The 27,389-nt window shown below is 43.7% G+C and overlaps 1 protein-coding gene and 1 non-coding gene across 2 annotated transcripts in view; both read left to right on the top strand.

The window, feature by feature from the left end:
• Positions 1 to 18,419, top strand: part of EP300 (E1A binding protein p300) — an 82,251-nt gene extending 63,832 nt beyond the window's left edge. Inside the window, exons 21-31 of the mRNA XM_026479564.4 lie at positions 1,886 to 1,942; positions 3,012 to 3,089; positions 4,918 to 4,985; positions 6,025 to 6,175; positions 6,281 to 6,427; positions 7,029 to 7,142; positions 7,842 to 8,007; positions 8,762 to 8,926; positions 9,939 to 10,100; positions 11,965 to 12,246; positions 12,488 to 18,419. Coding sequence (XP_026335349.1) covers positions 1,886 to 1,942; positions 3,012 to 3,089; positions 4,918 to 4,985; positions 6,025 to 6,175; positions 6,281 to 6,427; positions 7,029 to 7,142; positions 7,842 to 8,007; positions 8,762 to 8,926; positions 9,939 to 10,100; positions 11,965 to 12,246; positions 12,488 to 14,695 — 3,598 coding nt within the window. The 3' untranslated portion in view covers positions 14,696 to 18,419. The remainder of the gene's footprint in view (positions 1 to 1,885; positions 1,943 to 3,011; positions 3,090 to 4,917; positions 4,986 to 6,024; positions 6,176 to 6,280; positions 6,428 to 7,028; positions 7,143 to 7,841; positions 8,008 to 8,761; positions 8,927 to 9,938; positions 10,101 to 11,964; positions 12,247 to 12,487) is intronic.
• Positions 5,747 to 5,848, top strand: LOC113241815 (U6 spliceosomal RNA). Its single transcript, XR_003311720.1, has one exon. It is a non-coding gene; the product is annotated as a U6 spliceosomal RNA (small nuclear RNA).
• Positions 18,420 to 27,389: the final 8,970 nt, after the last annotated feature.

The following is a 27,389-nucleotide window of genomic DNA, read 5'->3' as shown; positions in this document are numbered from 1 at the left end:
GGTGGGTAGTGGCTGCCATGTTGGTCAGCACAGATAGAGAACCTTTCTGTCATAGCGGAAAGTTTTATCAACACTGGATTGGATAGTCATTTTAGGTATTTCTTCCATAAGGAAACAGCTGCTCTCCCAAAAATTGTAAGGCTGTAGTACAAGGGAACTTCGTTATTAACTGTTCTAAGTTGGAGGGAAATTGAACAAATAATTTCCTTACAGCCTTCCCATGTAGGTTATCAGTACTGAAATCACTATAATTGTTGAGAATCATTCATTTCACATTAGGGGTTTAGACACTTATTAGAGTGGCCTAGAAGAAAGAGACTTGGTTGGGCTTTTGCAGTCTCACAAGCTCTTACCGTGTATGATGAATGCCAGGACAGATTTTCAGACATAGCCGTAAATTGGCTACTAGCTCTTCTGATTGCCAAGATGTAGTTAGACACTGTGGTTCAAGTGTGAACTGTTTAAGGAAGAAAGAACGATTTGGTGTGCTTTTAATATTCTTCAGTTCTTTCTTTCCTGATTTAACCTATAATAAACAGAAGTAGTTCAGAACATTCCAGAAAGTATGGGATTGTTACTAGTAAAAAAACAGGGCTTCTGAGGAAAAAGTGGTTAATTTTTCCGAATTAAGTCTTGAAGTTGCACTTTCCTTCAGTCACCATTGAACTACAATATAGTAGAGTTGGGTGCTAGTCTGGGGAGTAGATGCTGGGGTCCCTTGAGCCTTAAGGAGATTTTCTGACCCTTGGCTAAATAAATCAGGCTGACTAGCTCTGAAAGGAAGGCAGCCTTACCATTGGTAAGGTTGAGTGGCTTTCCCACAAGATCTAAACCTTAGGACAGCAAATCTCTTAGACTGAAGAGGATAGAAACCCCATTCCAATTCTATAGGTCTGTAGTGGGCCTCAGAGTCTGCATTACTGACAAGCTCCCAGGTCCTTCTGTTGTGCTGGTCTTCAGAACACACTTTGAGAAGCAAGGACTTCGGCCATTTAGATAATAATCTCTAGGCTGTACCTAGTAGGAAAGAGTTTAAATATGGAGATGTCCTCATTTTTGTGAGGAGGACTCACAGTAGTCAAAGTTGGGCTTCCTGGAGTTTATTCTAGGTAGAGAAGGTTAAGACGTTAACTTCTGTGCTTGTGAGGCTATGAGCAATGTGGTGTGCTAGATTTGGGCATAGGAGGCCCTGTGAAAGTTTTAAAATGAATATTATAAAATAAAGAATTTTTACTCTTTAAAATTACTGTTCTGGGTAATGATAAGTAACCTGAAATACGTATTTTTAATATTCACCTTTTTTTATTAATATAAAATGTTGTTTGACTAGACTGTCCTAAGAAATGAATATTAAATAGGGGTTTAGCTCTTTCCACATATACCATCTTCCATAGCTCAGTCTAGCAACAGTAAACTATTAAACGGTATGAATACTGGGGGCACCTGGCTGTCTCAGTCAGGAGAGCGTTGGGACTCCTGACCCTCGGGGTGGTGATTTCAGGCCCCACATTGGGTGTAGAGATTGCTTAAAGATAAAATCTTTAAAAAAGAAAAAAGGTATATATACCTAATACTAAGAGTTGTAGACAAGATTTAAAAAAGAACAAGAACAAACTCACGTTTCCAGTTGTTAAGTTCCTGGGTTCTCCATTTCCTCTAAGGGGAAGTAGATTTATTATAAAGTCCTTTCCAAAAACGTAGGCATTCCTTGGTGTAAATGTACATTTTGTGGGGCCTAGAATATAGCTGTTTAATGTACCCTGAGTATCTTGGAAGATTTAAATAATGCACTTTCACAAGACTTGTTCCTTTGGTTAGAATAGTAGTCAGATTGTTCATCTTTCCATATTGCTTTTTCCTTATTGTGTCCCTCTTTTCTCCTTAGTACGATAAATAAAGAACAGTTTTCCAAGAGAAAAAATGACACACTGGATCCTGAATTGTAAGTAGCTCCCCTTGAATAGTCTGTATACTTTGATACTCCCTCTTCCTTTCGTTCTGTTTGTTTGCATAGCAAGTGCGGCCTGAGGATAAATGTACACGACACACGTGCAACGTGGATGGTCGACATCTGGGAGTCTGCACTACAGTTAATATTCATTCACATTCCAGTGAAGCCCCGGCCTACCTCTGCTCATTGTCATGTGTTCCATCCCTGTTGTCCTGTGCATTTTCAAACATCTTCATACTCCCCTACTTTGTAGTGAGGCCACTCAGAGAGTACTGAACCATGCTAGTACTCTGGCACTCCTAGAACGGGTAGGATTGTGTCAGACTTCTTCTTCTTGTTCTTCTTCTTCTTCTTCTTTTTTAATTTTATTTCTTTGTCAGAGAGCACAAGCAGGGGGGAATGGAAGGCTGAGGGAGAAGCAGGCTCCCTGCTGAGCAAGCATCCTGATGTGGGGCCCAATCCCAGGACCGTGGGATCATGACCTGAGCCACCCAGGCGTCCCATCCCGAAAGGCATCAGACTTCTTTGGAAGTTTAAGCAGTAGTAATCTTTCAGTTTTTACTGCCTACCCACAATCACATTTAAAATTGTCACATTCAGGGGCACCTGGCTGGCTCAGTAGGTACAGCACGTGACTCTTGATCTCAGGATTGTAAGTTTGAGCCCCATATTGTGTATAGAGATTACTTAAAAGTAAAATCTTTTAAATAAAATTTCTGGTGTGCTTGGGTGGCACAGTTGGTTAAGTGTCCGACTCTTGGTTTCAGCTCAGGGCCTCATCTTGGGGTCATGCTCCACACTCAGCAGGGAGTCTGCTTGAGTTCTGTGTCATGTGCTCTCTCTCACTCTCCCTCTCTCTCAAATAAATAAAATTGTCACACTCGATGACTTAATTGCTTTTGAATTTTGCTCTGCCTGTAGCACTGAAGAGCTTTTTAAAAACAATTTTTTGGAGTGATCTTGACTATCTTAAATTGTCAGGAATCAGGGGAAATGTTGGAAAGTTTCAATTTGGTTAAAGTTTTGGATTTAATCTTGACTTTTTAACCTTTCATTCCAGATTTGTTGAATGTACAGAGTGTGGAAGAAAGATGCATCAGATCTGTGTTCTTCATCATGAAATTATCTGGCCATCTGGGTGAGACATTAGTATTTTCTAGATTTTTTTCTTTGTGAATTTTATCCAGTTTTTGTCTTTGCAATGACTGTCTCTAAAAATAGTTTTAGATTGGGAAGAGATAAGTAAAATTCACTTTTAGGGGCACCTGGGTGGCTCAGTCTATTAAGCATCTGTTTTCGGCTCAGGTCATGATCCCGGGGTCCGTCTCAGGCTCCCTATTCATCGGTGTCTGCTCCTTCTCCCTTTGCCACTCCCCCTGCTTGTTTGCACTTGGGTTTCTCTCTCTCTCTCTGTCAAATAAATAGAATCTTTAAAAAAGAATTCTAAAATTCACTTTTAAAATATTAAGCTAGAATCCAAAAATATAGGTCCTTCTCTTAATTTGCATGCCTTGTTTTAATCCAACAAGTACTTTATTCTGCTGGTTTTTAAAATTCTTTTGTAATCATTATACATCAAAAGTAAGTATTTTTGAAAGGTTTATCAGTAGAGATAAGAAATCTCTAACACCTGGAAACTATCAAAGAGTTGCTAGAAGAAATTAAACTTGCCAGATTTTGAGTGCTACTTACACTGACTACAGTAGGAAAATTAGAAGATATGGAGGGTGTCCATGGGGCAGTTCTGTTCTTACCTCTGAGAAAATGTCATGCTGTGAATGGTTTACTAGATGGTGGAATGGGTTAGGATTTGATGTTTTGGGGGATGGGACAGTAAGTTAGTTACATGGCTATTGTCCAATGAAAGAGTTTCATAGAATGACTACAAACAGACTTAAGTAAACAAGCTGTTCTTCGGCCTCATGTTCTGTTTCTGAATATTCTCCACATATTTACTTAAGCTGCACATTATCAAAGACAACAGTAAGTGGATTTTTGTCCATTGTGACACTTGTCTACTACTTTAGGTCTCCTTTCACTCTCCAGGAATGGAGTTGATCCCAGCTCTGTTGCAAGGTTGGGGGTGTCTGTACGTGAAGTGACTCATTAAGATGGCATCTCAGGGTGCCTGGCTGATGAGTTGGAAGAGCATGTGACGCTTGATCTCAGGGTCATGAGTTGGAGCCCCACATTGCGGGTAGAGATTACTTAATAAATAAATACAAACTTGAGAAAAAGATGGGATCTCTACACTGTCCTCTCTTCTTCACTTTGGTTGAGTGTTGATGCTGGTTTGGGGGTCACAGGAAAGAGGTAGCTAATTGACATATTTCTAGAAAATAACATGCAGGGAAACATCACAGTCATTTGATGTATATATGACTTGTCTTCACATATGCCTTTTAAGTGCTCTCCTTAATTAAAGAGTTGGGTAAGAAAATGAGACTTGCAGTGATTCTTGCAACTTAAGATCAGTCACTTGGTTAAGGAATGGTTAATGTGGTCTCAAGTTTTTGTAAGAAATTCTACTTACACATGCACATCCTTGTGTAATTGGGACAAAGAGAATGTACGTTTTAAATCTATTGGTACTACTCAAAGCATACTGATTTTCATTCCTACCAGTAGGAATATAGACTTTGGCCAAAAACTGAAATTCCTGTTTTAATCTATAATCCATCATCTTTTCACATGTCCACCAGTTTATATGCCCTTCACATTTCCTCATGGTTTTTTGCCTGTTTTTCAATTAGGCTTTTTTATTTTTATTTTTTTTCTTAATGATTACTAAACGCCCTTTGTATATTGCGTATTTTAAGTCGTTGTTGGATCTTTAGAAATATTTCTCCCAGGTTGTCTTTTGAATTTTAACTTGGTACATACATATGGTAGATTTTTTTACTAGTATATGTTAACTTTAAATGTTTCTCTAAGCTGTGTAAGCAAAGTCTTGGTTTACATTTTAGATTTGTTTGTGATGGCTGCTTAAAGAAATCTGCACGAACCAGGAAAGAAAATAAGTTTTCTGCTAAAAGTAAGTTTTATTCTTACAAGTAGATCCTGGCAGTACTTCACTGAAGCATAGTTAAAATAAGCCATCCAAGGGTCGCCTGGCTGGTTCAGTCCGAAGAGTATGTGACTCTTGATATCTGGGCTATGAATTCGAGCCCCACATTGGGTGTAGTGATTACTTAAAGGATCAGGATTTGATACGTGTTTTTCTTTTTCCTATATTTCTTCATTTTGGGGCGTTCCTAATGGGGGCCACCTGTAGAAATACTGTCCAGAATTCCCATTCCATGAGTGATGACCTCGATTTGGTCCATACCATTAGTCAGGGCTTCCTTCAGTCCTATCTCGCTTGGGGGGTTTGGGGGAGTGGTAGTTAAAAATTATATCATACAGTTGAGATTATCACATTATTTGGTACTTGGTTTAATTTTGTAGATGCCTTTGCAGTTTTTTACTGACCTACAGATCGCTTTTTTTCCTGTAAGGTTTCTCGTAATGCCCAACCATTGTCATTTTTAAATATTACTGCAGTTGAGGCAAAGTGCATGCGGATGTTCTATTTTTTAACTTCTGAAATTGGAAAATTTTCCCAATAAAAAGTTGGGGGGAGGGGTGCCTAGGTGGCTCAGTTGGTTAAGTCCTGGGATCCAGTCTGGCATAGGGCTCCCTGCTTAGCGGGGAGTCGGCTTCGCCCTCTCCCCACCCCCCTCATGCTTTCTAATAAATAAAATAAATATTTTTTAAAAAGAAGTTGGGTGGAAGACACTTAAAATTGGCTACCATGTCTGCTTCAACTGAACATATACTAAAATTGGAATGATACAGAGATTCGCATAGCGCCCCCGCAAGGACGGCACACAAGTTCATGAAGTATTCCATATTTAAAAAAAAAAAAAAAATTGTTTTCAAGTATTGACCGCATTGCTTTCTGTTAACAAAATCAGGTTATCCTATTTGTATGAAAAAAGCAGAAACGATATTTGATATTGAAGCTTAAGACTTTTAACAATAATAAATTTGCACCTTGGTTACTGCTAAACTTGTCACTTCTTCATTTGTAGGGTTGCCATCTACCAGGCTTGGCACCTTTCTGGAGAATCGTGTAAATGACTTTCTTAGGCGACAGAATCACCCCGAGTCCGGGGAAGTCACTGTTCGGGTAGTTCATGCTTCTGACAAAACTGTGGAAGTGAAACCAGGAATGAAAGCAAGGTTCCAGTAGTTTTCGCTTTTCTTCTCTTGTGCTTAATACAGCTACTTCTGATGATTCTGATCTGAATGCGATGTCGTGATTTCTCTCCAATCTGAATTGTGTAGGTTTGTAGATAGTGGAGAGATGGCAGAATCCTTTCCATACCGAACCAAAGCCCTCTTTGCCTTTGAAGAGATCGACGGTGTTGACTTGTGTTTCTTTGGCATGCACGTTCAAGAGTATGGCTCTGACTGCCCTCCACCCAACCAGAGGTAGGACTTAACACAGCTACCTTCCAGTTTGAGGGGGAATTTGAAGTTTAATAGGCAAAAAACATCATGGACAAGGAACTATTTGACGTGCTTGGTTTGGAAATGGAAATGCAAATTCTCACTGCTCAACACTGCTGTTCTGCGGTCATAGTAATAAGGAAGGGAATATGAACAGCAGTCTGAAATTGAAGTGGGAAGCAGACTGTTTTTCAGAAAATGGGCTTAAATCTAGATTGTGTTAAGTACCTTGCCTGGGAAGTATGTGAAAGAATGTCACACAAATAAAGTTAGGATATGATTTAGAATTTGCTTTGAAAATAGTATAAAGGCCAGAATAAGAATGTTGCCAGAATACATTTGGGTCCATTAATACTCAGTACTATGCTTCAAGCACTACAGGGTAGTGAGACTATAATAGAGCCATAGGCTCATCAAACTCCCCTAAAGGGTGCACAGTCTTGTCGTTTATCTGACTGTGACTGTGTGATGTGCATTATAAATGAGGTGAAAAAAGCACAGGAGAGAGAGAGATTGTGTTTTTAGCTCATCAGTAAGAACTCTATGTGACTTGACTTGGTTTCTTTCTCCCCACTTGATACAGGAGAGTTTACATTTCATACCTTGACAGTGTTCATTTCTTCCGTCCTAAATGCTTGAGGACTGCAGTCTATCATGAAATTCTAATTGGATATTTAGAATACGTCAAGAAATTAGGGTAAGCATATTGATAAATGCTATCTTTAAAAACAATTAGCATGAACTAATTAGGTTTTAAACTAATTACCACCGCGGTATTGTGATGAGATGTAGCTTAAAACAGAGATGCGTGACTTTTTGCTCCCTTTTCTCAGTGTTGCCAGTCAGACAGAACTGGATATTCTGACCCTAGTCATACTCACTCCAAATTAGTTTTATTTTGTTCTGTTAAGCTGTTAGGTACAGTTTGATTGGAAGGTTGTTACTCATTTAGGGCCAGAACCTGAAACGGCAGCTGATCCTTTCATACCTGGGTTTCAGAACCAAAAACAAAGGTCTGGAGGTACACAGATGAGTCTGATTCCTTACCTTCAAGGTAAACGTGTGCTTGAGAATATTCACCACCTCACCTTGCGCGCTCTTCCTCTTTAACATTTTGCATTGTTTAGCTCTCTTGTTGGAATGGACCCCCACGTTCCTTTGCATTGTAGCTTTTGTTTGTTTTGTTTCTTCAAATGCAAATACAGGATTTGGGAATCCAGGGTGAGACCCACTATATGTGCTGTGGGTTAGGCCTGGTTCTTCTGGCCGGATGCTGGATTGTACACTTAGTATTGTCTTAGAAAAAAAATCATTGGTTTCTATACTGACTTCACCTTGTAGCATCTTTCTGGAATGGACGGTAAACTTTTCTCTTGAATATTCCCTCTCTTGTTAGGTACACAACAGGGCATATTTGGGCTTGTCCCCCAAGTGAGGGAGACGACTATATCTTCCATTGCCATCCTCCTGACCAGAAGATACCCAAGCCCAAGCGACTGCAGGAGTGGTACAAAAAGATGCTTGACAAGGCCGTGTCTGAGCGAATCGTCCATGACTACAAGGTCAGGAGGAGCGGGGGGCGATGACTGATCCTGTTGCTCTGTATTCTGCCGCTCGACTATCTTAACAAAAATCTTCTGTTTGTTCTTCCTTTTTCAAAGCAAGAAAAACTCAGTTTTAAAAGAGTCTTAGATCAACAAATCTCTGTTTTAAAGATGTGATGAAAAACGTATTCTTAATAGCCATTCATGATTAGAGGGCATCTCATGATAAGAACTTGAACAGATAAGTTTCTTATCTGTTTTTACTCCTGGGGAGAAAAGCAAGAACTGGATGTTTTCCCAGGCAGCAGAGCAGAGCAGCCTGTAGCCATGCAGTTTCCAGGATTTGTGATTTGGGTTGTTTTGAACATATTTCTCAGTCGGGGTGGGTGATGGGTACAAGGCAGGCATTCCTCACATTGTTATCGGCAGTAGTAAAGGCCATGGCGTGATTGATGGTGCCTCCACCTGCGCCATCAGTCCTAGCAGGACGAAGTCCCACTTGGCTTTATAAAGGCAGGTACCCTCCCTGTCCTCACAAGCAGAGGAAAGAACCCAAACTCCTGACTTCAGACCTTGAGTTCTCACTGTTGAGGACTAAATGTCTCCCTGGGCCATCAGTAAAGCCTCTGCTGCCTTTCTTTCAGAAGACGTTTAATCCCTTGTGTTTCTTGTGTCCGCTAGCTGTGACAGCTTCTGAATGATAAATACTTCTTTAAAAAAAAAAAAAAAAAAAAAAACACAAATACCTGTTTGTTCCGGGGTGTTCTCACAGGATATTTTTAAACAAGCGACTGAAGATCGACTAACAAGCGCAAAGGAGCTGCCTTACTTTGAGGGCGATTTCTGGCCCAACGTTCTGGAAGAGAGCATTAAGGAACTGGAACAGGAGGAGGAAGAGCGAAAGCGAGAGGAGAACACCAGCAATGAGAGCACAGATGTAAGGGCTTTGTGTTTTCCTTTCCAGCTTCTGCCTTGATCTCACGTGTAATCCACAAGCGGGCTTCGACTTTTGACATGGTCTTGAAGCTCTCAGGTGTGAAAGAGCTCTTTAAATTGGTCAAGAAATAATTGGCTTGGAGAAGTTACTAATGTTCTGTTTCAAGGGTTTTCAACCTTTTTAGCATCAGACCCCCTTTTTAACTGGAACCTTGGATTTCTGGAAAATGGAAGGAAACCCTGAAAAACTGAGAGAAAATTAGCTATATGGAGCAGGGGGCTGGCAAGAGTGCATTCCATAAAGATCCAGATTGAATGTTTGGGTGTTTTGGTTTTTTTTTTAAACACTACTTTATAAATGTACAAAGCATTCTGAGCCATACAAAAACAAGACCTGGGCCAGAGTTTGCCAGTCCTCCATACAGAATCTGGCTTTGTAGGGGGATCATCTGAGGAGCTTTTCCTGGTCAGTTATCTCCCCATAGCATCGCTACTACCATGGTCTCCTTTGAGTCCGACCTAACTAAAGTCACTTTTTAGTAGCCTGTTAAACTTCTCACAGCCTTGTAGTTTGAATTCATTGTCTTTTCAAGTTGTTGTGGGTTTTTGTTTTTGTTTCTGTTTTTTTATGGTAGACCCATAAATCCTAGAATGTTTGGTATCCCACCCTTCCACTCCTTATTCCCTGTCCTCAAATCTGGAATAAGATGGATTGATCTGAATGGTGTCCAAACTATGGGGTTCTTCTAGTCAGAAAGTTAAGGCTGCCCTTGTCTTATCGAAGGGTCTTAGTGTAGGGATTCGTCACTGGAAGAAAATTAGCGCAAAAACTTTAGTAAACATTAGCCTACTGTAAATAACAGCTTAAAAAAGAGGGTCTGTGAAAAGAGGAGTTGGTAGAAGCAAAAGATGAGAATCTCTAGTTTGAAAGAAAGGGAGACTCTTTTACCATTAGTATTATTCAAATCGCTTAAAAATGTTAACATTTTCTTGTTGCCTCTGCTAACCTGCAGGTGACGAAGGGAGACAGCAAAAATGCTAAAAAGAAAAATAATAAGAAAACCAGCAAAAACAAGAGCAGCCTGAGTAGGGGCAACAAGAAGAAGCCCGGCATGCCTAATGTCTCCAACGACCTCTCGCAGAAGCTGTACGCCACGATGGAGAAGCACAAGGAGGTGAGTTACAGCCGCTTGTGGGGAGAGCAGGGAGGGTGTGAAACACCGCCCACCATGGTCGGCATTGAAGATGTGAGTACCGGGCCATGTGAAATTCAGAAGGAAGAAATCATTCGAGGGGTAAGAAGAAGAAAGAAAAGAGGATAGCCAGAGTGGGAGGTAAGAACAGGAAGTGATAAGGTTTCTTTGATTAGTAGCTATTATAAATCTCAGTGGTGGTGTGTGTCATGCGTTAAAAGTACAAGTGCAGTTTGTCCAACCCCGTTTGTAATCCTCAGGGTTTCGGAGCTCTGGTGGGTGCCTCATTTTGATATTATCAACAGTTAATATTTATTAATAATTATTAGCTATTCGAGCACTATTTAGTGTCACAAGATTCTGGCATAACGAAGTAGTTGGGAAAGGTCCCTAGAGTATATTATAATAGGCTTAAGTTGGGGATCTAGTCTTCTGACTCTGTTTAGTCTGAAGATGTAAGTTGTGGATACCTGTTGGGAATTAGAATCTAATGCTGTCACTTTAGCTTAAATTTGAGTATTGTCTTAGCTAGAGGGTAACGTACAGCGGAAACAGTCATGAGGATTGTGACTGGAGGGTTGGCCGTAGTAAAGATTTCCAGGGGAGTCACCAGATGGTTTTCTTTGCCTCTATTTCGAAGGAGTTGTTAGAGGCAGTCCCCACTTGTTAGATTCAGTGCTTTCCTGTGCATCGCATTTTCAAGATGCTCTTTTGACAAAGCCGTAATCTTAAACCTAATATTATAAGGTCAAACACATGTCACAGTCCTCCCTTGATGCTTTTAACTTTTGACATCTGTTCAAGAGGTATCTCTACTCAGTGTGCTCTCTTGCCTTATGTTCTTTTTCTAGAAATGTCTTGTTTCATGCAAATATTGCTGCCCAAGTATATTACAAGTGTTGCTGCCAGTTTGCCCAGATTTTCAGTCTCAGAGAAACTGGTAGAATATAGTGGGTAGTACAGCAGTTGCTCACAGGTTCCTTATCTCTTGAAGGTACCTTTGCATTTTTTAGTTTAGTAAGAGTTTATAGTTATAGTGTAAAATAGATACGCAATACCAGCTTCCTGTTGCAGCCTTTACATTAATGGTTGTGGGAGTTAAGGGTGGTTGTGTCTTTTCAGACTTTAATGAACAAGAATTTTCTTGTCTCTGCAGCAAGGACTAAGAAGGTTTTGCTTTTTTTAATCTTTCCCACCCCCCACAAACCGGAAGTGGCATAGTGGACCCCCTGCCGTACCCTTCACTTCCACTCACCAGTTGTTGACATTGTGCTGTACCTTCTTCATCTGTAGTTCAGCAAGCACCCTCTGAGCAAAAAGACCTTCTCTCCTTAACGTCACTGTGGCTTCACACTCCGGAGATTTCCCCCCAGTGCCACCATCTGATGTCTGGTCCTTATGCTCTGGTCAAGGATTACGTGTCAGGTTGAGTTGCCATTTCTCGGTTCCTGGCTTTCTTTTCATTCATAACATGAGCAGTTTATTGAAAGTCAAGGCCCAAAATCGTTTTGTAGAATGTTCCTCAATTTGGATTTGTCTGACTTGTTTCCTTGTGATGAGATTCGGGGTCAGCCGTGGATTGGATCTTAGAGTGGACCACTTTAGGGTGAAGTGTCCACTGTACGTGTACCGTATTGTCCCCAGGCCCTTTTTATTTTAAAGGCATTATTAAATAAGAGAGTAAGATGCCGATTCTAGGCCCATCGCAGTTCTGCTCAGAGAAGAGACCAGAGGTTTGTGTCGCAGCCTCGCAAGCATCCAGCTTGACTCACCTGGTTGCTGCTGTCGCCCCAGCGCCCTGCGACACTCATGCTGCAGAGTCCGATTGAGCTGGTCTCTTTCGTAGGTCTTCTTTGTGATCCGTCTCATCGCTGGCCCTGCCGCCAACTCCCTGCCCCCCATCGTCGATCCCGACCCCCTCATCCCCTGCGATCTGATGGATGGGCGGGACGCCTTCCTTACCCTCGCAAGGGACAAGCACCTGGAGTTCTCTTCACTCCGAAGAGCCCAGTGGTCCACCATGTGCATGCTGGTGGAGCTGCACACCCAGAGCCAGGACCGCTTTGTCTACACCTGCAACGAGTGCAAGCACCACGTGGAGACGCGCTGGCACTGCACTGTCTGCGAGGTAGGCCCCGGGGGTGGGGAGCAGAGGACGTGGGGGGGGGGGTCCAGGTTCCCGAGAGGCCGTCAGAACAGATGTTACAGAGGCCTGTGCTGAGGCAGAGTGGGAGCGGCAGCGGCCGGTCCGTTGTCGTGGTAGAGCGGCAGAGTCTGTCTCTAAAGGGGGGCTTCGGGGCCCTAGCAAACTACATCAGATGTTTTTGACCGAAATCTTGGAGAGTTGACCACACCTGTTTTCCCCCCAGGATTATGATCTGTGTATCACCTGCTATAACACTAAAAACCATGACCACAAAATGGAGAAACTAGGTCTGGGCTTAGATGACGAGAGCAACAGCCAGCAGGCCGCAGCCACCCAGAGCCCGGGGGACTCGCGGCGCCTGAGCATCCAGCGCTGCATCCAGTCCCTGGTGCACGCCTGCCAGTGCCGCAACGCCAACTGCTCGCTGCCGTCCTGCCAGAAGATGAAGCGGGTGGTGCAGCACACCAAGGGCTGCAAGCGGAAAACCAACGGCGGCTGCCCCATCTGCAAGCAGCTCATCGCCCTCTGCTGCTACCACGCCAAGCACTGCCAGGAGAACAAGTGCCCGGTGCCCTTCTGCCTCAACATCAAGCAGAAGCTGCGGCAGCAGCAGCTGCAGCACCGGCTCCAGCAGGCCCAGATGCTCCGCAGGAGGATGGCCAGCATGCAGCGGACCGGTGTGGTGGGGCAGCAGCAAGGCCTGCCCTCCCCCACTCCTGCCACTCCCACCACGCCGACGGGCCAGCAGCCGGCCACCCCGCAGACGCCCCAGCCCCAGCCTCCCTCTCAGCCTCAGCCCACGCCTCCCAACAGCATGCCCCCCTACTTGCCCAGGACTCAGGCTGCTGGCCCTGTCTCCCAGGGTAAGGCGGCGGGCCAGGTGACCCCTCCCACACCCCCCCAGACTGCTCAGCCACCCCTCCCGGGGCCCCCACCTGCCGCAGTGGAAATGGCAATGCAGATTCAGAGGGCGGCTGAGACGCAGCGCCAGATGGCCCACGTGCAAATTTTTCAAAGGCCAATACAGCACCAGATGCCCCAGATGACTCCAATGGCTCCCATGGGTATGAACCCACCCCCTATGACCAGAGGTCCCAGTGGGCATTTGGAGCCAGGGATGGGGCCCACAGGGATGCAGCAGCAGCCACAGTGGGTCCAAGGAGGGTTGCCTCAGCCCCAGCAGCTACAGCCCGGGATGCCGAGGCCAGCCATGATGTCAGTGGCCCAGCACGGCCAGCCCTTGAATATAGCTCCCCAGCCAGGACTGGGCCAGGTAGGTGTGAGCCCTCTCAAACCAGGCACTGTGTCTCAACAAGCCTTACAAAACCTTTTGCGGACTCTCAGGTCTCCCAGCTCTCCCCTACAGCAGCAACAGGTGCTCAGTATCCTTCACGCCAACCCCCAGCTGTTGGCTGCATTCATCAAGCAGCGGGCTGCCAAGTACGCCAGCTCGAATCCGCAGCCCCTCGCTGGGCAGCCCGGCATGCCCCAGGGCCAGCCGGGGCTGCAGCCACCTGCCATGCCGGGCCAGCAGGGCGTCCACTCCAGTCCAGCCATGCCGAACATGAGCCCCATGCAAGCGGGCGTTCAGAGGGCCGGCCTGCCCCAGCAGCAGCCGCAGCAGCCGCTCCAGCCCCCCATGGGAGGGATGAGCCCCCAGGCTCAGCAAATGAACATGAATCACAACGCCATGCCTTCGCAGTTCCGAGACATCTTGCGGCGGCAGCAGATGATGCAGCAGCAGCAGCAGGGAGCGGGGCCCGGGATCGGTCCCGGGATGGCCAACCATAACCAGTTCCAGCAACCGCAAGGGGTGGGCTACCCCCCGCCGCCGCCCCCGCCGCCACAGCCGCAGCAGCAGCGCATGCAGCACCACCTGCAGCAGATGCAACCGGGGAGCATGGGGCAGATGGGCCAGCTCCCCCAGGCCTTGGGAGCAGAGGCGGGGGCCGGCCTGCAGGCGTATCAGCAACGACTCCTCCAGCAGCAGATGGGGTCCCCTGCTCAGCCCAACCCCATGAGCCCCCAGCAGCATATGCTCCCAAGCCAGGCGCAGTCCCCACACCTCCAAGGCCAGCAGATCCCTTCTTCTCTCTCCAATCAAGTGCGCTCTCCCCAGCCTGTCCCTTCTCCACGGCCGCAGTCCCAGCCCCCCCACTCCAGCCCTTCCCCAAGGATGCAGCCTCAGCCTTCGCCACACCACGTCTCCCCGCAGACCAGTTCTCCACATCCGGGACTGGTCGCCGCCCAGGCCAACCCCATGGAACAAGGGCATTTTGCCAGCCCGGACCAGAGCTCGATGCTTTCTCAGCTCGCTAGCAATCCGGGCATGGCAAACCTCCACGGTGCGGGCGCCACGGACCTGGGGCTCGGCCCCGATAACGCGGACTTGAATTCGAACCTCTCGCAGAGTACGCTAGACATACACTAGAGACACCTTGTAGTATTTTGGGAGCAAAAAAATTATTTTCTCTTAACAAGACTTTTTGTACTGAAAACAATTTTTTTGAATCTTTCTTAGCCTAAAAGACAATTTTCTGTGGAACACATAAGAACTGTGCAGTAGCTGTTTGTGGTTTAAAGCAAACATGCCAGATGAACCTGAGGGATGATAGAAAACAAAGAGTATATTTTTGTTATGGCTGGTTACCACCGGCCTTTTTTTTTCCCTTGTGTGTGTGGTTCAGGTGTGCACTGGGAGGAGGCTGAGGTCTGTGAAGCCAGCCACATGCTCCTGCCTTGCACCTCCAATAGGTTTTATTATTTTTTTTAAATTAATGAAAATATGTAATATTAATAGTTATTATTTACTGGTGCAGATGGTTGACATTTTTCCCTATTTTCCTCACTTTATGGAAGAGTTAGAACATTTCTAAAACCAGAGGACAAAAGGGGTTAATGTTACTTTAAAATTACATTCTATATATATATAAATATATATAAATATATATTAAAATACCAATTTTTTTTCTCTGGGTGCAAAGATGTTCATTCTTTTAAAAATGTAAAAAAAAAAAAAAAAAAAATTCCCCTTTCCTCCCCTCAAGTCAACTTTTGTGCTCCAGAAAATTTTCTATTCCGTAAGTCTGAGCGTAAAAAACTTCAAGTATTAAAATAATTTGTACATGTAGAGAAAAATGACTTTTTCAAAATATACAGGGGCAGCTGCCAAATTGATGTATTATATATTGTGGTTCTGTTTCTTGAAAGAATTTTTTTCGTTATTTTTACATCTAACAAAGGAAAAAATTAAAAAGAGGGTAAGAAACAATTCCAGTGGGATGATTTTAACATACAAAATGTCCCTGGGGTTTCTTCTTTGCTTGCTTTCTTCCTCCTTACCCTGCCCCTACCCCATACACACACACACACACACACACACACACACGCACACACTTTCTGTAAAACTTGAAAATAGAAAGCAAAAACCCTCAACTGTTGTAAATCATGCAATTAAAGTTGATTACTTATAAATATGAACTTTGGATCACTGTATAGACTGTTAAATTTGATTTCTTATTACCTATTGTTAAATAAACTGTGTGAGACAGACACCTGACCTTGTTTTATTTCTTGCCATCACATCTCTGTCTTAGAATGCATCAGTTTGAGTAAGTGCCTGATACATGGGATTCAGAGGAAAAAGCAAAAGCACTAGCTTGCAGTCTTCCTAAACTATCACATAAAGTGAATTCACAAGTAGATTTGATAAATTTATCCAAAGCTCAGGGAAAAACCCAAGGACCAGCTAAATGTCAGTTTCACCAATTTGACTTGATATTAATTAGCCGTTAACAGCTTTATATAGGACCTTCTTCCATGGTTCCATATGGATGACCTCACGGTCTTCTAGTCACCCCTCATCTTACAGGGATGAGAATGAGCACGTCAGAGGATCATGGATCTGCCTCAGAAGTAACTCCTTGAAAAAGCAGCACTTGATGCTCCGACAACAATGTGTTCCTATCCTGTTACACTTTGGTGTTGCTACCTGCCAACCGAGAAGTCAATAGGGAGATGAGGTCGTAAGAAAGGAAAATGTGTGGGAATAAAATCTAGAGACCATCCCAGAAAATGCGTCAAGTGCCTACCAGCCTCTGGTCAGTGGTCCAGCAGATCCACCTGGAGCACCTACATCATGTGCCAGGCCAGGCGGCACAAGGACGGATGCAGCCTTGCAAGAAGATGGAAGGATGCTTACGTGAGATAAAATAGAAAGTGAGCAGGGAACAGATGGAGTCCAGGAAACCTGCCGATGGGAATTGGGCACGTTTTTGGAAAGGATAGTATCGAAAATGGATCTTAGAGGGGCACCTGGCTCAGTCATGTGACTCCTTATTGCAGGATCATAAATTCGAGTCCTGTGCGTATGGCACAGAATTTATTTAGATAAAATAAAATGGATCTTGGAGGGAAGGTGAATGGGAAAAGGTAGGAGTAAGGAGGAACTCCACCAGGAGAGGAGAATCAGATCCTGTCGGGAAAACAGCTTCAGGTCCCACTTGGGTGACACGAGATTACAGAAGAGGGTGAATGCCTGTTACAGAAAGACCCCCATTTTCTCCCTAGTATTAGGGGCCCAGATTTGACTGATTGATCTGAGCCCCCAACAGGGAAATACTCAAGAATTCTAAACCATTTCCAAGCAGTAAATATCCAGCTTTCACAGCTCTAGCCTCTCTAGCTTAAAGACAGCTGGGTTGAAGTATTCAATCACATTTTCACTACAGTGTTGCAAAGAGAAAAGTGGAAGCAGAAGTAAATAAACGGGGGGCGGGGGGACTGTCCTTGTCCAGGCCAGAGGCAGTGCTAGGGAGGTCGAAGATAAGGATTAATCCAATCAGGAATACAAGAAGCTGATTTCAATGTTTCTGTGTATCTGAAAATTATCACCGTGAAAAGTTGGAAAGAGCTGGAAAGGAGCCACAAGTCTCCAGTTGAGCTGTTCATAACACATCAGTCTAGGAAATGGACCCAATGGGGGTGAGCAGTGTTCAGGTGCTTTCATTTACTTAGCTTACCGAAATCCTCAAAAACAGCCTCAACGGATCCATGAGAAGACAGCTGGAGTGACAACTTGCTCAAGGTCACACAGCCAGGAAATGGCTTACCAGAATGTCCAAGGTCTGTGGGGCTCCAAAGCCTTTCTTCTCCATACCCTTCATCTCCCATACTGTAGGGAATCCCTAGTGATGGCAGCAAACTCATACACACGACACAGGGGCCCTGCTCCAAGCAAGTGGAACACACAGCCTAAAAACTGAAAGGGGTGAAAGAAACCAAGGAATCCTAAAGATAAGTTCCCCAGGCTTCTCTTACAAACAAGGAAGCTGGTCTCCAGACGATGGTTTCCTGGAATGTTAACGTTCATGAGGTCACCGCGTTTAAAGAGCACATAGACCAGCATCAAAAAGAACAAAATGCTTAGGAATAGATTAAGCAAAAGAAGTATAAGACGTCTACGCTGAAAACTAAAAACACTGAAAGAAATTAAAGATCTAAATTAATGAAAAGACATTGTTCATGGATCAGAAGACTGGGAAGACATCACTAATTTGTTAGGGAAGAGGTACTCTCCAAAGCCATCTGGAGAGTCAATGCAAGCCCTACGAAAATATCTGCTGGCTTTTTCCTTTTTTTTTTTTTTTTTTTTTTTGGCAGAAACTGGGATGCCGATCCTAACATGTATACGGAAATGCAAAGGAGCCAAATAGCAAAAACAATCTCGGAAAAGAAGTATAAATTTGGAGGACTCGTACGTCCAAATTTCAAAACTTAAACTACAAATCTAAAGCAATCAAGACAATAGTAGCATTAGGAAAGACATTTAGATCAATGGAACAGAGTCCAGAAAAAAAGCCACATATTTATGGTCAATTGATTTTTGATAAGGGGGCCAAGAGAACTCAATGCAGAAGGAGTAGTCTTTTCAGCAAATGGTGCTGGGACAACTGGATATCCACATAACGAAAGAAGTTGGACCTCTACCTCACACCAAATACAAAACTTAACTCAAAATAGACCATTAGACTAAAAAGTAAAAGCTAAACCTACGAAAGTCATAGAAGAAAACACAGAAGTCTTCAGGACTTTGGTAATCCGTGATTAGATAGCACCTAAAGCACAAGCAACAGGGGAAAACATTGGACTGGAACAGACTTTGAAACTCTTCGCATCCAACCCAAGGATACCATCAGGAAAGTGAAAAGACGCCCCGCAGAACGGGATCACATATTTGTAAATCGCATCTGATAAGAGTCTGCGTATCCAGACTCTACAGAAACTCTGACACTCGACAACAAAAAGACAAACAACCCAATGAAAAATTGGGCAGCAGATTTGAATCGATGTTTTTCCCCGAAGAGGAGATACAAATGCCCATAAGCACGTGGAAATGAAACCGCTCCAGAAAAGTACGGATGCAGGGCGCCTGGGTCACTCAGATGGTTAAGCGGGAGCCTTCTCCCTCTCCCACTACCCCTGCTTGTGCTCTGTCTCTCTTTCTCTCTCAAAGGAATAAAATTAAAAAGAAATCTTAGGGGAAAAAAAAGAAAAGGAAGAAAAGTACAGATGCATGGAGATAAGACGGACACATGACGGCTTCAGCAAGGCTTGACTTTAAACTCGAGTTTTTCTCTCCTTCATTCTTGAAGCCTCCTCCTCCCCTGAACTTGTTTTTCTATAGATCTTTGTGCAGGAACTCCCTTCTTATCAATGTGGACATCTCACTGACCTCCCTGTGTACTTAGTGACGAGACTCAGACGGCTGTTGCCAGGACCGGTCAGGAGACCACCTTGAAGGCAGGACGGACGTGGCCAGCAGCACAGACCAGATTCTTATCGAAACTGCCCCGATCCTGTATTTTCCTCTAAAACCCTTTAGCCTTTACCCCCAGGCAGCTCTGCAGTTTTGCTTTTTTTTTTTTTTTTCCCCAAGTAGGTTCCACACCCAATGTGGGGCCTGAACTCACGACCTTAAGACTAAGAGTTGCGTGCTCTGCTGACCAAGCCAGACAGGTGCCCCTGGTCTGCATTTTGAAGACACTGGCCCGGGGAGTTCCTTGGGCTGGCCAAGTAATACAATTATCGTTCCTCTTTATCACCAAACTTTGTGTTCTGCTTGGGCTCCAGAGCCCGAGGTTGGTTATCAACAACAGAGACGCTCAGCGTCATTAGTAATTAGGGAAACGCCAATGTAGCATTTCACACCCGCTAGGATGGCTGGTATCAGGGCTGGTGCGGACGTGCAGGAAGTGGAAACTCGCATGCTGCTGGGCGACAGAAAAGGGGGGCAGCCACTTTGGAAAACTGTAGCAGTTCCTCTACAAAGTTCAATATTTAGGGGCACCTGAGTGGCTCGGTGGGTTAAGTATTGACTCTTGGTTTCGGGTCAGGTCATGATCGAGCCCCGCTTTGGCTCCGTGCTGGGTACAGAGTCTGCTGAAGATTCTCTTTCTCCCTGTCCCTCTGCCCCTCCCCCCATCCTTCCCCCCCACCCCCCCAAAAAGATTTTTTTTTTCTAGATTTTATTTATTTATTTATTTGACAGAGAGAGAGAGACAGCCAGCGAGAGAGGGAACATAGGCAGGGGGAGTGGGAGAGGAAGAAACAGGCTCCCAGCAGAGGAGCCTGATGTGGGGCTGGATCCCAGGACCCTGGGATCATGCCCTGAGCCGAAGGCAGACGCTTAATGACTGAGCCGCCCAGGCGCCCCCAAAAAAATTTTTTTAAGTTAGATATTTTTAAGAATGATTTATACACTGCAGAAAATTTATCTCAGTAAATATCTGTCCATAACATAAAACATAGTTATACATAGAGTTACCACATGACCTAGCAATTCCTCTCCTTGTTATAGACCCAAGAAAACTGAAAACATATGTTCACACAAAGATCTGTACACAGACATCCATGGCAGCATTATTCATAATCGCTAAAATAATAAGCAACCCACACGTCCACCAGCTGGTAAGTGGATATCCATCCAATGGAAGAGATTCAGCCATCGAAAGGAGTGAGGTAGTGATTTATGCAACAACCTGGATGAACTTTGAACACACGACGCTCAGTGAGAGAAGCCAAGCACAAAAGACCACATTCTATATGGTTCTGTTTATGTGAAATGTCTCAAACAGGCAAAGGCACAGCGACGGAAAGTAGATCAGCGGTTGCAGGGGCTGGGTAAAGGGGAGAATGAGGAGCAACCGCTGATAGGCACGGGCTTGCTTTCTGGGGTGGCGAGAATGTCCCGGAATTGACAGTGGTGATGGTTGCACAGCCCTGAATATACTAAAAACCCCTGAATTATGAGATTGATTCTTTTTTAAAGATTTTATTTATTTACTTATCAGAGAGAGAGAGAGCGAGTGAGCATAAGCAGGGGGAGCAGCAGACAGAGGGAGACGCAGGCCCCTTGCTGAGCAAGGAGCCTGATGCAGGTGTCAATCCCAGGACCCTGGGATCATGACCTGAGCCGAAGGCAGACTCTTAACCCACTGAGTCACCCAGGTGCCCCGAAACTAACATTTTTGAGAGGGAAGTGGATCACCCTTCCTACTGGCCATACAGAAATTACCCCAAAGTGAGACTATGCAGCAGTTAGCCCCTCCCAACCATAACCCATTTCCCATTTATGAAGCACTGAAGACCTATTGTGTATAAGCTCCGGAGACAGAAGAAGAAAGAGCTACAACAAAAACAAAACCAGAATGAAGCGGTAGTCACAGTAAAGTATAAATCAAAAGGTTTGGGAAACAACCTAAATGCCAAAAGATAGGAATGTGTAAAGAAGTAACGGTCTACATACAGACGAGGGAGTGGTATTCGGCTCTGAGAAAGAAGGAAATCCTGCCAATTGTGACATCGGCGGACCTCCAGGGCACTATGCTAAGTGAGATAAGTCAGACAGAGAAAGACAAAGCCTGTTTGGTATCAGTTATATGTAGAATGTAAAAAAGGCACACTTGCAAACACAGAGAGCAGAATGCTGGTCACCGGAAGCTCAGGGGTCAGGGGACTTGGGGAGACGTCGCTCGAGGGTACCAGCTTGGAACTAGGAGACAGACACAGGAGTCCTAGAGGTCCAATGCACGGCACGGTGATCAGTCAACGGTACTGTAGTATCGGCTTCAAAGGTGCTGACAGGCTAGCTCTCAATTGTTCCCATCACAGAAAAAGAACTCATTACGTGACATACGAGATGTTAGCTAAGTTAAAGCGGTGGGTATCACATTGCTTTGTATAAATGCAGCAAGTCAACACACTGCAACCCTCACACGTACACAGTGCTACATGTCAATGATATTTCAATAAAAAAACATCAAAAGGTTTGGACTGATGACTGTGAAGCGAACTCACCAGTCTATAACCCATAACTTCAATGATCTCAGCTGGGAAATGGAGATAATCTTGTCCCTGCTGCCTTACCGAGCAGTTGTAAAGATACGAGAATTGGCGAACATGTCAGAGATTAGAACTCTTCTGTGTTGGTGGTGAGAACGTAAAATGGTACAGCAACTGTGGACACGGGATAGTGGTTCCTCGAAAACTGTACATAAAATTACCATACGATCCAGCAATTCTAATTCTGAGCATATACACTAAAGAACTAAAGGCAGGGACTTGAACAAATATTTGGACACCCGTGTTCATAGACACATTATTCATTATTCACAATGGCCAAGAGGTAGGCAGCGGCCCAAGTGTCCATCGACGGACGAACGGATAAAGAAAATGTGGCGTATCCATGCAGCGGACCGTTATTCCTTAAAAAGGAAGGAGAATCGCCAAAGACTACAACATAGATGAACGATGAACCATGAAGACATTATGGTCTAGACACAAAAGGACCAATACAGTAGGATTCCACTGTGTGAGGTTCCTTAACTAGTCAAGTGCGTAGAGACAGAAAGTAGAATGGTGGCGGCCAGGGGCTGGGGACAGAGGGGCCTGGGGGATTATTGTTTAATGGGTACAGAGTTCAGTTTGGGCTGCACAACAATGTGGATGTGCTTAATGCCGCCGAATTGCACACTTAAAAATGGTTACAACGGTCAATTTTGTGTTATGTATATTTCACAATAAGATTACATAAAATCATGTTAATAAAAGTATGTGGTCAACGACAAAGCTTGGACCCATATGTTATTTTCTTTCTTTCCTTCCTGGATGTTGTCAGTCAATTATCCAAAAAGGAGCCAACTATATATTATTACGTGTAAGGATGATGGAGAGATTTCTGGCCATGAATTCTAGTCCTTCCTCCTAGTTCACACATACTACAGAGCCCGACAGACGGCACTGCCAAAAGGAGGGGGAGAGATGGGGGCTTGTGTCCTTGAAGCAAACGAGATGAGCACCATTTTCCATACATGGCCTGGTGAGAAGAACCATGTGAAATGAAGCACTACGTGGTGACGTTCTGCAATGAGATACACAGAACCGACCCCTCGATTCTCAGCGCTACCAGGTGGTCACAGGCAGAAAAACAAAGAAAGAAAAGAAGAAAACACAGCACGTAATGAGTGTATGGCTGGATGTTTCTATTCGTGGAGCGAGGGCATACGGCATGGTAGGGCGCAGGCCTGCGCTGAGCGCTGTCCTGACGGTGGGGCGAGTGGGGGACGCTCATGACTCCCACAAATGGAACTTCTAGACATGACAAACATGACATTCTGGAATGTCAACGAATGGGATTAACAGAGGACTAAATACGGCAGGAGATTATGATTGGTGGATTGGTAGATGTGATGATAGGAACTCTTCACAATGTGAAGTAGAGAAAAAAGACTGAAAAAAAAATGAACAGAGACTCCGAGGGACAATATCAAGCATGTGGTAATTAAAGTTCCAGAAAAAGGGGCAAGAAAATACTTTTGGAAATAAATGACAGAAAATTTTCCAAATTTGATGAAAACTGTAAGTTCATTCACAGATCCAAGCAGCTCAGTGAACCCTAAGCAGGATAAACTCATAGAAAATAATACCAAGACACATAATAACAAAATTGCTGAAAAACATAATAATATATATTTTTTAAAGATGTTATTTATTGATTTGACAGAGAGCAAGAGACCACAAGCAGGGGGAGGGGCAGAGGGAGAGAGAGAAGCAGGGTCCCCACTGAGCAGGGAGCCTGACACAGAACTCAGTCCCAGGACCCTGGGATCATGACCTGAGCCGAAGGCAGACACTTAACCGACTGTGCCACCCAGGCGCCCCTCCCTCATTTTCTTTTAAGTAAACTCTACGCCCAACATGGGGCTCACTCACAACCCCATGATCGAGAGCCGCGTGCTCCAAAGACTGAGCCAGCCAAGCGCCCCTCAAATGCAGTTTTATAAGTTACTGAACTAGGGGTGCCTGGTTGGCTCAGTCGGTAGAGTGTACAGCTCTAAACCTCAGGGTTGTGAGTTCAAGCCCCATATTGGGCATGGAGCCTACATTTTAAAAAAATAATAAAAAGTTGCCAAATTAATGCAAAAGATAAATAAGCAAAGGGGGGAAAGGTTACCAAGAGCAGATAAACAAAGAGCAAGACCTAAGATTTAGGGGCGCCTGGGTGGCACAGCGGTTAAGCCTCTGCCTTCGGCTCAGGGCATAATCTCGGCGTTCTGGGATCGAGCCCCACATCAGGCTCCTCCGCTATGAGCCTGCTTCTTCCTCTCCCACTCCCCCTGCTTGTGTTCCCTCTCTCGCTGGCTGTCTCTATCTCTGTCGAATAAATAAATAAAATCTTAAAAAAAAAAAAGAAGGGAGTCTGCTTCTCCCTCTCCCTCTGCTCCTCCCCCGTGCTTGTGTTCTCTCCTTTCTCTCTCAAATAAATAAAATCTTTTTTAAAAATTAAAAAATAAAAAGAAGAAGTAAACTTCAGAACAAGGGACATCATCAAGGATGAAGAGGGATATTTCCTCCTGGTAAAGGTGTCAATTCGTCAAAAAGATGTCACAGTCCTAATGCATATGCCAATATATCTGAAATTTATATGAAATGGACACATCCCTTGAAACACAAAACTTAACAAACCTAACAAGAAAAATAAAAAAAATCTAGGTCTAAATTTATTTAAGAAATTAAATTCATAATTAAAACCTTCCCACAAACAAAACTCCAGGCCAAGATTATTTCACTGATGAACTCTATCAAACATTTAAGGAAGAAACAATATAAATCATATATAATTCTTTCAGAAAATAGAACACTTTTCAACTCCTTTTTATGAAATCAACATTACCTTGGTACCAAAATTTTTAAAAATTATAAGAAAACTAAAGACCGATAGCCCTCATGAACATAGATATAAAAATCCTAAGTATCTACCAAAAAAAAAAAAAAGCTATTACGTTGTATATGTAATATAATGAGGGCAAAGGCTTTCTCCCTAAGCTTAGGAATGAGGCAAGAATCTCTGTTCTCACCAATTCTTTTCAACATTATACTGGATGTATTAGGTAGCAATATAAAGCAAAAAAAAAAAAAATCAAAAACAAAATGGTTAGCAAGAAAGAAGTGAACTGTTTTATTCTCAGCGTCATGATTGTGTAAATTGAAACCCCATAACAGGGGCGCCTGGGTGGCACAGCGGTTAAGCATCTGCCTTCGGCTCAGGGCGTGATCCCGGCGTTCTGGGATCGAGCCCCACATCGGGCTCCTCCGCTATGAGCCTGCTTCTTCCTCTCCCACTCCCTCTACTTGTGTTCCCTCTCTCGCTGGCTGTCTCTATCTCTGTCAAATAAATAAATAAATAAATAAATAAATAAATAAATAAATAAATAAATAAATAAATAAAATCTTAAAAAAAAAAAAAAATGAAACCCCATAACAAATCTACAGAAGCCACTCAAACTGATAAGTTGGTTGAGCAAGGGGAGGACACAAGAAAAGTTCACAAACATCACTCGCATTTCTATATACCAGCAATTAACAGAAAATGAAATTTTCAGGGGCGCCTGGGTGGCTCAGTCAGTTAAGCGTCTGCCTTCGGCTCAGGGCATGATCCTAGGGTCCTGGGATCGAGTCCCACCTCAGGCTCCCTGCTCAGAGGGGAGCCTGCTTCTCCCTCTGCCTGCTGCTCCCCCTGCTTGTGCTCTCTCTTGCTCTCTGACAAATACATAAAATCTTTAAAAAGATGAAATTTATATATTCTAAATAGGAGTCTTCTGTCAGATGGGTGGTTTGCAAATATTTCTAACAGTTTAAAGCTTGCTTTGCCATCTTCTTAATAGGGTTTTTTGGGGCCAAAGTTATAAACTTGATGGAAGTCCAATAATATAATTTTTTCTTTTATGGATCACGCTTTTGGCATCATGTCTAAGAACTCTGAGGTCTTGGAGCTTGTCTCCTTCGTTATCATCTCAAAATGTATAGTTTTATGCTTCACATGTAAATCTATGATCCATTTTGAGTTTATTTTTATACAAAGGGGTTTAGCTTGAGGCTTGTTTTCTTGGGTTTTGTTTCGTTTCGTTTCGTTTTGCTTACAGATACCAAGTTCCTCTAGCATCCTTGGTTGAAAAGGCTCTCCTTTCTCCCCTAGATGGCTTGTGTATCTTCGCCAAAAACAAAACAAACAAAAGTTGGCTATACTTGTATGGGGCTATTTCTGGGTTCTCTACGCTGTTCCGTGGATCTCTCTGTCTGTCCCTCTGCCAATACCACCAGTGCTGATCGATGCAGCTAGAAGTCTAAAATCAGGCAGAGTGATTCTTCCCACATTATTCTTTTTCAGGATTGTCTTAGCTATTTTAATTCTTTTGCTTTTCGTTATAAATTTTAGAAAAATCTTGTCTATTTACAAAAAAAAAAATCTCGCTGTGGTTTTGATAGGAAATGTGCTACACCTTCTATCAACTGGGGGAGAACTGACATCTTCACTACATTGCATCTTCTTGTCCAGGAACACAGACTGTTTAGTTACATCCCTTCAATTTCATCAATGGTTTGTAGTTTTCAGCACGCACTTCCTACACGGTTTGTTATATCTACACCTAAGTATTTCTTTTCTGCTGGCTTGCTTGCTTGCTTTCCTTCTTTCTTTCTTTTTAGTGATTATAAGTGCTATTTTACTTTTGTTTTTTTTTTAAGATTTATTTGAGGGGCTCTTGGGTGGCTCAATCGGTTGAGCCTCTGCCTTTGGCTGGGGTTGTGGTCCTGGGTTCTGGGATCGAGTCCCACATCCAGCCTCCTGCGCTGCAGGGAGCCTGCTTCTTCCTCTGCCTCTGCCTGTCTCTCATGAATAAATAAATAAAAATTTAAAAAAAAAGATTTGAGAGACAGAGTGTGTGTACCTGCGCTCGCCAGAGTGGGGGAGGGGCAGAGTGAGAGGGACAAGCAGATTCCCTGATGAGCAGGGAGGCTGATGTGGGGCTTGATCCTAAGACCTGGAGATCATGACTTGAGCTGAAGGGCAGACACTTACCAGAATGAACCACCCAGGCATCCCAATGCTATTTTACTTTAATTTTGATTTTTTTTGGAAGATTTTATATTTTAAGTACATTCTATACCCAACCTGGGCCTGGAACTCACGACCCTGAGATCAAGCGTTGCATGCCCACCAACTGAGTCAGCCAGGCACCCCTTGATTTTCAATTTTAAGGTGTTTTTTTTTTCATTTGAGTCTCACTGATATGCAGAAATACAATTGATTTTTGGATGTTTCTCTTGTACTGAATTCATTTCTTAGTTCCACTGAGTTTCGTGGCTGTTGATTGCATGTAGTTTTCTACATAGACCATTACATCATCTGCAAAAAGAACTGTTTTATTTTTCTTCCTTCCTGATCCATATCCCTTTTATTTCCTTCTAATGGCCTCATTGCACTGGCAAGGACTGCCAGGACTATGTTGACTAGCAGTGGTGAGAGTGGACATCCTTGCCTTGTTTCTGATCTTAGAGGGAAAGTATTCAGTATTTCACCATTAAATATGATGTCAGTTGTAGGTTTTCTGCAGGCGTTCTTTATCAATTGAAAAAGTCCCCCCTATTTCTAGTCTCCTGAGTTTTTATCATGAATTGGTGTTGAATTCCTCCCAAGTGCTCTTTCTGTATCAATTGATATGATCACATGATTTTTCTTCTTTCACCTATTACTATGGTAGATTACATTGATTTATTTTCGGATACTA

The sequence above is a fragment of the Ursus arctos genome, unplaced genomic scaffold, assembly GCF_023065955.2.
Source record: "Ursus arctos isolate Adak ecotype North America unplaced genomic scaffold, UrsArc2.0 scaffold_21, whole genome shotgun sequence".
Classification (NCBI taxonomy): domain Eukaryota; kingdom Metazoa; phylum Chordata; class Mammalia; order Carnivora; family Ursidae; genus Ursus; species Ursus arctos.
Note: the sequence above shows the minus strand (reverse complement) of the source record. Positions and strands in the feature narration are given on the sequence as shown.